This window comes from Tribolium castaneum, chromosome 5, assembly GCF_031307605.1.
Source record: "Tribolium castaneum strain GA2 chromosome 5, icTriCast1.1, whole genome shotgun sequence".
NCBI lineage: Eukaryota > Metazoa > Arthropoda > Insecta > Coleoptera > Tenebrionidae > Tribolium > Tribolium castaneum.
Genome location: NC_087398.1, coordinates 11,910,767 through 11,924,265, shown reverse-complemented (window position 1 = coordinate 11,924,265; position 13,499 = coordinate 11,910,767). Strand labels below are relative to the sequence as shown.

The 13,499-nt window shown below is 34.6% G+C and overlaps 1 protein-coding gene across 1 annotated transcript in view; it reads right to left on the bottom strand.

The window, feature by feature from the left end:
* The window catches only part of Rpn2 (Regulatory particle non-ATPase 2), a 54,768-nt gene that overhangs the window by 1,460 nt on the left and 39,809 nt on the right, over positions 1 to 13,499 (bottom strand). Inside the window, exon 10 of the mRNA XM_961326.4 lies at positions 1,704 to 2,211. Coding sequence (XP_966419.1) covers positions 1,704 to 2,211 — 508 coding nt within the window. The remainder of the gene's footprint in view (positions 1 to 1,703; positions 2,212 to 13,499) is intronic.

The following is a 13,499-nucleotide window of genomic DNA, read 5'->3' as shown; positions in this document are numbered from 1 at the left end:
ACAGGTAACAGAATCAACAAATAAACATATTTTCTATTTGTAATTATTCAATAAAAATTCGCAAATTTGCTTAAACTGGGAAGAAGATTGAAAAAAAACGTGTACCCGCCTATGGTTACAAAAATAGAAAGGCCGAATTATTTTCGTTGTGATAGAAACGAAAAATTTAAACAATTTAAAACAACAATGAAAATTGTTGCTATAAATACAATCTAATTATTAAACACTGACCGGCTGGTTTGCATAAAAGAAAGGAGGAAAACAGTGAAAGTTATAAATAAGAATTTAACAAACCGTTATACAGAAAAGTTGTTTTATTTGATAAGTTTTATTACGTGGTAAAAATAACACACGTATTTCTGATATATCCTGTATTAAGATAACGTCATACTTTTTTTGAACAAACTGTATAATCAGAAATATTTTCCTGAAATGCGTCGTAAACTATAAATAACGACTCCAAAATATCAAAAGTTCAACTTTACTAATAATTGAGCTACAGATTTTTTTTTAAATCGAAAACTTGATAATGATAATGATAAGACAGCAATTAATCAGCTGACCGAATTTGATAAACTTTTAACACTAGGAAAGGATAGAACTACATGAAAACAAAAATTAAAGAAAATAATTGTCGTCTTCTACTTTAAATTTTTTAATTGCACTTCTTACATTTTGAAACGTTTTTGGAAATATGTTGAAAATTCTTAGCTAACTCCAGAAATCCACACCGGTTTCAAAGTAGAATTCTAAAGTTACAACTTAAAAAAAGAAATTATTTCGCATTCGAGAAGGAGAAAAAGAATTCGAACTATGTTTTTGGAATAGGATATACAGTTGAAAGAGTTAAACTTCAAAAAATCAATTCAGTGCTGTTAAAGATTTTTTTTTAATTAATTGATAAATAAATTTTGCTTTTGCATCCAACAATGTTATTTAATAAAAAGAAATATAATAAAAACGATAAAACCTTTTCATAATTTATCACAATAAGAATATTATTTCGAAGATCAAGAAACTTTAATGGTATGTGGCACTGCAAAAAGTGCCCTATTTTCTCCCTGTTTATCTAATCTTCCTTAACCATGCCATCATCCAATCCCGGTTCTCCTTCAGCCTTTGTCTCTATTTTTGGCAATACATTCAGTATATACAATTTTAAAGATCTAGCTATATTAGAAGTTAAAAAGTTTCTAATGTAGGCCCTAGAAAATCACCCTGTATAGAATTGCTGCAGCAACAGTTACAACCAATGTAATCTCAATTTTTGAGCGACGACAGCAATAACGAGAAATCTTCTACTTATACCAAAGGTATTGAATTTTACGAGTATTGAACTAGTTTTTTTATTATACAAATCGACTTCTCATCAATCCGTTTTCAAATTGTGCGTTTAAATTACTTTTTTCATGATAAGCGCTATTTAAAACGGCATCCAAGATACGGTTTATTTTAAACAAAACGTTAGAGAATTTTACGCTGTACTTAGTTCACTTGACACACCTAAGCTAAGCTTATGTGTTAATCCACACCGGTGCAGTTAGTCCCAAGAGAAATTCAATTATACCGGTCACTTCTAATTTTTACTGTGCAAAAATTAATTAAATACTGATAATTTATCATTCTTTACCGATCAAAATTAAATTGATTACTGATCGCTTTATTACTACCCTTATTTACCCTTCAAAATACTAAAAAAGTACCTTCAATTGTTCGTTGAGTGCGATAAGACAAGTCGGCGTGAACGCAAGTGCCAGACAATGCGACAAAGGGAACCAATACCAATACTGCGTAAAGACCAAAGTCCCCACAACGGCCAACATGTTCATATGCCCGGTCCTGGATTGTAGCGACAAAGTCACATTTCTTCCTCCTGCATCGATAATTCCTTGCGCCAAAATCGCCCCGAATTTCGCCATCACATCCTCGTGTTTGTTGGAAATGACTTGAGCGTAAGTCTGGCGGAAGAAACTGACTTTGGGACAAGTCTGTTCCGTTTGTTGGATCAGAATCATAGCTGATGCAATCAGAGCTCCTTGACGGACGAAATTCACCGGATCAAACATAACCATCGGCTCCAGTAAAGCTATAGCTTCCCGGAGCCCAGTTCCGGCACAAGCGATGCCCAAAGCCATCGCAGCGCCGTAACGCACGTGCGGGTTGTAGCTTTCAGCGAGGAGGGAAACAACACTGGGGCATTGCTCCGGGGTTCTGAAAAAAAATCCTGATGCTGAAAACTGATTTCAGTAGAAGAAAAACAACAAAACTAAATGTACTGTATTTTTTAATTTTGGGATATCACTATTTTGCCTAGTATTTTATTTAATTACGATTTTAAATAATAATTTAAAAATTTAAAAATACAATAGGATTTAAAGTCGTCTATACAAACGTCGACCAGCTTTATCGTAAGGATGAATTTTGAAAAATACATTGTTGTTAACACGTTGCAACAATTGTAACTATAGTAATTATGTCACGTATTGTTGCAACGTTTTCTTTGTACACCATTAAATTTTTATTATGATCACCCCAAACCGCAAGAACCCTTCAAGCTAATCCCTCAGGCAAGCTTATTGTGTGATTTATTGCAGCCAGGCTGTAGTTTTTCAGACGAACCGATCGTTGTCAAAACATCTTACTGTGAGGGTTGCTATCTTAAACACAATTATCTGTTGTAAAATTTTATGGTGTACAAAGAAAACGTTGCTACAATGTAACTTATCCGGTCTTTATCTGACGAATACAAAGTAAATGGCAACTTTATTCAAATTACACATATTAAAAGTAGGTATTATACATACAACTTAAAAACTGCAATCCATAAAATTACAAAGATAATATCTATTATTTTCAAATGAACTATTGGCCTTCCCTCTAGAGTCCACATTAGAAGTGTTGCTACATTCAGTATCTAATGATATTCAACAAAAATTAGTACACATCTATAAACCCAAAAAATTTTTCAAGATTTTTTATTTTATATGGAAATCAATGTTTTTAGTGGTTTTATTTTATTTAAAAATTAAAAACTCTACAAGTTTTAAATATTTTGAAAAAGTAGTTGTCGGTATTTGAGCATTTGAAGGAAAAAGATTAGATATTTTCTGCGGTGTTTTCAATAGGTAAATGTCGAAAACAGTTAACAAACTTTAAACTTTTAAGGTGTAGAGACACCTATCCAAAAGCTCAAATTTTCAAATAAAATGCCTCAGTTCCCTGTATTTAATAGTTTTCAAGATAAGTTAATTTTGTGAAATTGTGAAAAATCCGATCAAAATTATTTTGTTATACTTTCGTTAATACAATAAATGTTATGTTTTAACTACCGTTTAAAGAAGAATTTAGTCAAAATAAGTGGTTATCACTAAAAATGCCATCTGTGTCACTCGATGTTTGCTAGTGAAATTGCAGGAAAATCTTTATAATTTCAGGCGAATGTCGTAAAAAGTTGTCTTTCTCACTCAAGAAAATAGACAGGAGCTACTATGATATTAGCTATGATTAGCTATGAACACAAATCTACGCTATTTTCGAATAACAAAAACCTTTTCGCGTCACAATCAGCCATTATGACCAAAAGACTTGTGAAAAAGTAAACAACTGAAAAAAAAATTATTAATTTAGCATTCACATGGTGTTTCTAAAAGTTCATTTGATTACGTCAAACTCAAGTCTTATCGAATGGTACGCTTTACTACACGGAACGCCAAAATGATTCCTGCAGCTGTGGCAGGAATGAAAATCGTTTTCTATAGAGGGAGCTACTACTATCGGTTCGACACAGCAGGAATTGTTCCTGCAGAAACAGTGTTCTGCCTCGCCAATAATTTCAGGGTTTCAGGAGGATTTACATCACAAAGACCAACACTTTGTTTTTACAGTATTTTCGATACATTTTCATAAAAATATCAATCGAGCACTGATGAGTGGTGAATCAACAAAAGAAAAAAATCAGAAAACCCGATTATTCTTTTGTTTGAGCCGGAGCCGATTTTATCGTCGATTTTCGGCAATCTCTCGCTGCTTTCCAAGTCTAATGCCTTTGAAAATGTAAATTTACTCAACAATTACACCCGAAAAGAAACCCTAACGATTCCCAAACAATTCAGGTAGGCCATTAATTGAAGCCGTCCCTTTCTTTTCTCCTGCCGCCCCCAGAAGGCAAAAAACCGCCGCATTTTCGCCGCCTTAATAACGCTCCGGTCTTATCTCGATTCATCCCTATTTATAATTCTAATTAATAAAGAGTTTGGGAGTTTTCGTCAGAGAGAGGATAAGTAAAAGCGAGATATCGTCGTCGAGGGACCGATTCGAAATGTTTGAAAATATGGGGATAATTATTACGAGTGTGCTTTTCAAAAACGAAAAAAAAAATTAAAGCGAGAAAGCTCGAATCTGAAAATTTATATACACTTAATTAAAAGGGAGAAGCCTATCAGGGAGCAGGTGAAAATATAAAAGGCTTTGATAACCAGATTCGGAAGGGGACCCCCTGGTGTTCGTCGCCTGTTTATGAAACGTTGTTTATTTTGTACTAATGCAAAAGTTGGATGGATTTCGTGGAACTTTGCTAGAAATGAGTGAAACTTTTCCATTAATAAAAAAGCTTCGTCCCCGTTAAATCCTTCTTTATTTAGAAAACTATCAATTGATGTCTCCTCCTCGACTTTTTTTAGCTTTCCATTTTGATCAATCGGAGAAAACGTTCACGAGTAATAAGAGTTTTAACATTTGATGAGATCCGAGACAACAGTGATTTTCTCTTGATCGATTCGTTTTAAAAATAAACAAAACGAAAAATTTATGAGTAGTCTATTACTGACCCGTCAGTCGAAAACAAAAAAGGGAAAATCCTTACCACCACACATAAATAATCGAAAAATGCCAACAAGTTGAGTCGTTTCCAATTAAATCGGGTTAAAATAAGTCAAAGTCGGGGCGCGCTTTTTTTCTTTATTCTAACACGCGCTCGAAATTACAAAGCTTTTCCCCGAAGTGAACCTAAAGTTGAAGTGTTGTACACTTCAGAAAAATGTTTTCTTCAACTTCTCCTCGCTTCACCTGTTTGCCACACCTGGCCGCTTTGTTATTGTTACTTTCGCAGGAGAAGTTAAGCGGTGTTTAGTCGCAACGAAATTTTCTTCTAGAACACAGACACAAAAGAAAAACGAGGATTCGAATTAGTGGCGCATTATTAGAAATACATTTTTGCAATTTGCCTTCTATTTCATTCTTTAATAGACATTTTAACAAACGCAACGTCATCATAACGGTGTGTTAATAGCCATTATTTGACCGGACATTTTATGAAAATTTTCAGGTTGGCAGGAAGCAAAATCGCGACCGTATTTTTAGCAATTTCAGGATTACCTTCATTACACTAGTTTACATTTTTTTTCTTTTACCAAGCGGTAATTTATACTAATTTTGTTTTTTGCTTACTTACTGATAACTATCACGTCTATTTTTTTTTTAATATATTCACAAGTTTTGAAAATTTCCTTCTGACGTTTAGTTTGGCATTTGTTGTTTCTGTGATAAACAAATTGTTAAACATTTTATTCTTCGACACTGTCAAAATTTCCGGTTTTTCTCCTATGTAAGACAGTTTTGACAACTGTTTCGATATAGAGTTCCTTTATTGGGAGAGTTGGGACACTGAACGTCAATCCGAGCCAATTTTGTATTATGTGGATAAGGTATATATTTCTATCCTTTTTTATTAAAATTTTTGTTAGTAACTTATATCAGAGGTTTATGTCGAAAATAATTTCAAGGTTATAATTTTTGTCAAATGCATAAAATGACATAATTTTACGTCAAATTTAACCAAGGACATAGGAAACGTAGAAATTTTGGGACTACTATTTAAAAAAAGAAAATAATTGAATACCTACCAATATTAATGTTCACATTTCTCAAATTTTTCGATATTTATTTTAATATTAAATACATAACTTAAAACATATTTCAATGCTAAAAATGCTGTTCTTTCAGTCACAATTTTTAGTTAAACATCTCGTTCCAAAAATTGGTGATCAAAAACCCTTCATATTTCCCGTCGTCTTTTTAAATTTTCTAAAAAATGATATTAAAGGTGTTCTCGTATGAAAAACGTAACAAAATCGTGAATTCCCAATAACTTTATAATTTGAAACAGAATCTAAAGTTCACGTAGATGCTAAAGGCGGCCAAGCAGCGACAGGTTCAACTTTCCTGAAAATTAGAACCAATTTTGGGTTCAAGTTTCTACGTATTTTGTAAATGCATAGACAAATTCCCAAAATGTCATAGATTTTGTACATAACATTATTTAGACAATCCACTTTTCCAAATGCTTGTTAATAATAAACGTAAAACTTGGCAGGAAAGGTTCAATTTCTCTCTCTTTCATCGATGATCACCATTTCTTAATGTTAAGGAAAAAATGTGTATGATGAAGAGTTTAGACGTAAAATTCTTGTACTTACAAAGAAATCTCTTTTAAAATTTGGAGTTCATATAAAAAAACAGTGAATTGACGACGACTGCCAGTCTAAACCATTTTTAAACGCAGTTAGTCGACGAAAAATGAAACCATTTTTTGACAAATTTATTTGACTTTTCGACAAATTTCAAGTGTAACACCACTGATTTCTATGCCAATTTGTTTTTTTACACATTCCAACCGACGTCAATGAAACATAATTTCGAAAATTGACATTCAATGTCCCAACTCTCCCAATATAGGAACTCTATTTAAATAATAACTACAATAAATAGTATTTTTTTTTCATAAGACCTTGAAGCACTCATTCGTTAAAATAACTCGTGGTTGCACCGCTCGTTTTTTAAATTTAAATTTGAATTCGTGCGTCAAGACTGGCTTTTTAATAAACTATTATTGTATAAGTAAATTTTTTGGTGCCCGTTGTTCGGCCCGAAAGCTTTTTAGCGAAAGGGGTGAAACGCGACGGAAACAAAAATCGCTGCCGTGACAGAATTAACACGATGATTTATGTTTTCCGCCTAATGAAACGTCAACATCGCAGACACTTAGAAGAGTCGTGTGTCATTCGAAGACAGGGTTAGTCAAGCGGCATAGGAGAAACGGTTTATTAAATCATACTATCAACATGCGGCGCCACGTGCGTTATCTATGCAGATTTCTGTAAATTTGGGGTACGTAGCACGGTCGTTAATAGAAACTACTTATGCCATCTTTTGGTAGTGTGATTTCAAATTAAATCGACGAATTTATCCAAAAATCCAAAATATTAAGCAACCTTTGGCGCGCAATGTCACACTACATTCAACGGTGTCAAAAAGTTTTTTCAATTTTAAATGTTTCAATTTCCAATTTGAATTATTCTGCTACGTGTTGTGTTCGTGGTTTTCTCTTTTTATTCTTATTTGAATTCGTTTGTTGGTGTTATCTACTCCTAAAGTAATCTCAAAAACATTTAAGTTTTGAACTTTCGAAGGCTAAAATTTGGTAAGTCGGGATTTTTTTGCCACCAAAAATACTATGTAATACATATCTCCAGCTCTGGTATGGACCTATTATACACTTAAAAGGCAACCTACAACGTTTATTAAACAACTTCTAGCTGGCTGGAACACATGATTCTGGAAACAGTGCATCTCTTTACTTGTGAAAGTTATCCAGAAACAAATCGACTTGGGCACCAAAAATAACTTCGAGAATTTAAACCAAATTTCATTTTTTGAGTGGACATCTATGATGGACACCGTTTAAGACTTCTACCTTGCACATAGTGTCTTTTATTTAATACACGCGTTCATTCATTCATTTGTATAAAAGCCACAAAAACGTATCTTGAACTCCCTCCTTTTTACCGTTAAGTTTCAAGACTGGTGAATCCACGAAAGTGGAGTCCTTACATTAAAATCAGAAAAACCTCTTACTCATAATAAGTTCATATAAGTAAATTTGTTGTAAAGTCATTTACGTGAGTCTACAACCAACACGAAAACATGCAAGAAATGTTTGCACATACTATTAAAAGCACTACTTTTCTGTGAAAATTGAATTGGGCACATGTCCAAAACTCCAATGGTACCTTATTAGAGTCCGTATTTACTTACTTAGTGCTTTAATTTTTTTCTAAGTTTCAAAATAATGTTAAATAACCGGTTTTGAGGGTGAGAAAGTTGCCAAATTAAATGTGGAAGCCAAACACGACATTTATTTCTTATAAACGTTAATTCATTAATAAATTATTTTCATTCATTGTATTTATTTTTTCTTTATATTTATAATACTAACAAAATTTTGCAATTAAACACATTTAACCGATTTTCAATAAAATCGGTTATGTGTGTTTAAATTGTAAAAAAATTATAATATTAAATTAATTGTATAAATAATAAAATATTTAAATTTGCCGCCAATTTTAGTTCCTCATACTACCAAGATATGGCGCTATTATCGAAATTTTGACGACCAGTGAATTACGTGTTACTTGATTTTCTATAACTACTATATTCTATGTTCGAAGAAAAGCCTACGCTAATGGCCACCGCCTGAAAACTCCTTCTGACCGCAAGAGAGAATTAACAAGCGTTCGATTTTCGGAACGCACGAAAAATGTAAAGCTCTCGGAGATGACGTCGAGTATTAATAATGTAGGGCTTCGAGAGCTTGCACGCGTGCAGGGGTGATTTATGACGACGACGAAAAAAATTAAGTGAATGACAGCGACACGCACCTGTCAGGAGAGAGAAAATGGCCGATCATTTCCCGTGTTAATTAGTCGACGATCGCTGAAAGAAAACACCTGAAAAATCTCGAACTTTCAGGCGACACTTCCAACTGAAATATTCGAGAATTATCGGAATTTTTTGCGACGACTTTGAAACTTTTTAATAGGAATTTGAGGACCTGGAAATTACCGATTCGTCGAAGGGCAAAAAGTTGTGACACCAGGAGTGGCTTGGAACTTTTTATAAAAACGACGTCTGAAACACAGTTTTCAGTGCACGTCCGGACGCATGCAATTGAAAAAAAGCTTAAAAAACGTCTCAAATATCCATTGCAGATTTCTATTTTTAGTGGCTTTTGTTAAAATCCGGCACTGTCCGGAAAAATCTAATCTTCTCCCCGTTACAAAACACGACCTTTTCCATCGATACATTGTTAAATCGAGCTTCGAAAAAGTCGAACTTTTTTACGAAAAACCCCGAATCACGCCGTTTGAACTTTTGACAAAAACACCTCCTCACGCTTCTAAAAACGAATAAAACAAGCGGCTCAACTTCTGCGGCTTGTTTTATGGAAATATCGGGGCATCCTTTGAACCAAAGCACGTACATCTGACAATTAAAAAATTAATCTCGTTTCACAAAATAGAAACAACTGCAACTGGGAAATTCAATATTCGGGCTAAATTACTCAAAGTGCGATCGCAAAAAATCGCATTTTTTCAGGATCCAATTAATTAGGTTGGCGTAAACGCGACGAATGTGTCTCCGGGATTAAAAAATGACTCCTTCGTCCTTAATTAATTATTTCGTGTTCACGGGAACGGCATCGAATGTGGGTCGACGTCTCCGTTAATCAACGTAATTAACTTTTTCCCAATTAAATAATTTATTAACGCTTGCGACGCCAAACATACAACTTTAATCGTAATCCTGATTTCGGGGCCGCTATGTAATAAATTACATTTTTTCTCTATGCGATTCGAGCTTTCATCACCGACACAATAGATGGACTACTGTCACAGGACGAATAAGGTGTAAAAGGAGTAATGGTGCAGAAACAAGTAAAGTGGCAGAAGCGCTTCGAGAGATAATTAGACTTGACAGGTTCTTTGTGTGGGAAAAGGACGAAATTAACACGTAAAAAACGCATAATCGAGTCATAATTCCAGAAGAAAATTTCCCGGAGTGATCCCGCGACTCGATACCGTATTTTCGCCCATTTGCAAGTAAATAATAGATAAGATTTGAAGTTTCCTAATTTGAAAAGTTGTCCGAAACCGTACAGAAAGAATAGCCGGTTTCGTATGCAAACAGGCGTTCCGGAATCTGCATAGAATAATACATCAGTCTCATTGACAGCTCAGCCGAGATAATCCACGCCAGTAATGGATTACAGAAACTTTCCAAGCCGAAAATAAGAAAGGCCGAGTTATTTTTCATTGCGAAATTAAAAATCCGGGCCCATAATTGAAACCCCGTGGGTAATTAATGCGAAGGCATTGTGCGGCCTGTCCCGAGTCCGGGCCCGACTCCGGAATCCCGGTGTTGATGTGTGATTAGCGGCCGGCGATAATCAACAGCCCGTTTGTTTTTGCAGGACAATCGACGCAACCGGAATTCCCGGACTTGATCGATGCGCGGCTTACCAGAATCTCGATTCTATGGGCGGGTCGTGACCGACTTTATTTTTTATTATTAATTCGAAAAAACGAAACCTGACGGAAACGAATTTAAATCAGCGCCGATTGAAGGAGGATTTCCGGCAACGATTTTCCAAAATCAACGCCTCGATGCCTTTCCCCGAAAATCACTAATTAATGTTGACTTTGGCGGGCAATCGGGCGGCAAAATCGAACATTAACGTATGGTTGACCATCCAGTGGCGTGCGCCGGATAAAAGATAACAAAACAACTGATTATGCAAAACTTCGATCCTGATTAAATGATAACACATGTGTGCGTTAATGTTTAAATGTTCGACTTTCTCTGTGAATTTCCATTCAGCGACGGCCATTTTTCAGGAGTCCTTTCAGGATATGCACGGTACTCGTTCGAGAACATGTTTTCCTTCCTTGAGAGTCACTCTAATGTATCTGCAGGGGGCATGAAAGGAGATGATCGCTTTGAATGCGAAACGACTGAAATAACACGAGCACTCTTGGTCTCATTACGTTATTAAAGCGTAATTTGAGGCCATCTATCTCTTGTACAACTTCAAGAAATACGACACTCTCTCAAATGGCATTTTTGAAACAGTCCTGCACTCACGTACAACGAAAATGGGACGACCATTCCGCATAATCATGCGGTGTATATACAAAGTTAAAACTTGTTTAAAACTTCCACGAGTCGTGTTATAAATTAAATCGTAAAACTTGCGCACCATTAGTAGTAAACTTCCAGGCGAAATAAAACATTCGGCATAACAATAGAGTCGGGGGCACCCGACTTGTTGTTTATTTAATAATAAATCGCCCTCCTTTAATTAAAATCGACTCGTATATTCATGGGTGAATAGCACGTGACAATAAAGCCGACCCTTTCCGTTATTATTGTGATTATTATTATTATGGAGCAAAAGTCGGCCTATTAAAGCTCCAGGATCCGGTAATCCCCGAACATGCGCCATAATAGTTCCGGGGTCGTTCCGGTCTATACGGTGCGATAATTACCCCAAGTCTTCGACAACAAATCATCCGACCCAACTTCCCATTGAAAAATACCACTGGCACCGGATAATTTCCTTTGAATTATCGACGCTTCGGCCTTTTAGCAGGCGAGTTAATATTCGCTGTTTTGTTTCCAAGCACCGCCGAAATAAAACTACTCGACTTGATGGTTTTTCGTCGATTTTCTCGAGCGGTAAATGCTAAACATCGACCTAACGACAAGTGAAATTAAGCCGTATAAGAGCGCGCCAACAACCATCCGGGCATATTAAAGTATTAAACTAAGTTGTGGTTACAATGGAGTTACAAAGTTCGAGCTCAATAAGAGAGGGATGCAACGGATTCGGCGACGAAAAGTCACAGAGATTAGATATAATTCGAAACTATGATGCAAAATGTTTGAATTGTACGGAGATTCGAATCGATAATAACGCTGAATGGCGACGATTGTAATGGAAAGTTTGTCGAACGAATGACTTAATAGCGTGAATGAAATAGAGGTGCATTATTTATGATCCGACAGATTGATTTGTATAATTTACAGTACTTAAATTTATCGGAAAATTGTTACGTTGTAATTTTTCCGACATTTGCCGCCCGATTTGCCACACAATTGAGACATTTAACGCATTGTATTGACCATTAAATGAAGTTAACCACAAAACGGCATTTAAATTCACTTCTCATTAATATCACGCTCTACGCATTAAATAAACATTTTCTCTCAGTCATCGTCTGTGTCGAATTTTTCTTTCCCAATTCGGAGAGAAGTAACAAATTGATTGGAATCTTATGCTTCTCCGATTTCAAAGATGTGGTTTATTCAGTCGTCGCTATTTTTTTCGAAGCCTATTATGTCTCCGAAATCTTTTGTTCTTTAACTGCAAAAACACATCTTTCCAATTTATTTATCTCATTCGCTTTGCTCTTTTATTTATCCTTTGCGACGTCTCTATTGATTCAAAATTTCAAAGCACAACTCAACCCACACGAAAATTCAATTCATTTCGAAAATAATCAAGTTAGTCACAAAGAAAAATATTAATCGAAAAATTATTACCCGGCGCATCCACCATATAACAACCACACGTTCAAAAAAAGAATTATAGACAGCACAGTCTGAGATAAACCGTGAGCAATTCTAGTTTCATTGTCAAAGTTTCGAAGATTAATTCTGCTACAATGACACAAAACACTGCAATATCTCTTCAAGAAATACAACTAGACAGCTGTAGTCTTTACGAAAATGAACAGATGTAAATTCAATAAACTCAAGATAAAATTTGGCACGCTGGAAGTGTGTTTCCCGCAATTAATCACACAGTATAGCGCAAAAAATAAAATCATGTTTCAGTATAAATATGACAGATTTTCCATTAAATTTATATTTATTTGGCTTTTGTGAAATGGATGTTAGTTGCGCTTTTATTACTTTTACCGATTTATTATTTAAAAGCGTCGCTTCATATTTTACATTTTCTAGTACAGATGACGTTTTTGCATAAAGCTGTGACAATGACAATCCAATAAAAACTGCATAAATTGCATTAAATTCCATCACATTGAGTTGGCCAAAAGTTATCCACCCACTCGGCAAAACTATTTTACATTTAGAGAAATGTATCTCTCTTAAAAACTGCGAAAAACTAAATTCGTGATTTTATTTAAAAAGTTAATTTGAAAAGGGGTTCACATTTAAATAGAAATATAAATGAAATTTGAATTTTCTACAGTGAGCGGTATAATTATGGAAAAATTTTATTAAAACGAAAAATATTTTGTTGTGGTAAAATGCTCGAATAGGTCAAATTTCCTCTTTTAAGAGTGCAATATTATTTCTAGTTAGGTAAATCTGAAACTTTTCACCTTTTGGTTACATAGCAATTAAAAAAAATCTTCAAAAAGCAAAAAACGTAAATAGGAAACAAACAAAATTAAATATTTAACAAAATTTCAATTCTTTATTTAAATACAATTTTTAAAATGCCATCCATCAAGCTTTTGACAGTGATACCTGTGGACAAACTTTTCTTGTACAGTCCAGAAATCGTTTGTAATGGACCTCTATGTGTCAACTTGGCTCGTTTATAAAGTAGCCAAACCGTCGGATATTTTAGTAAA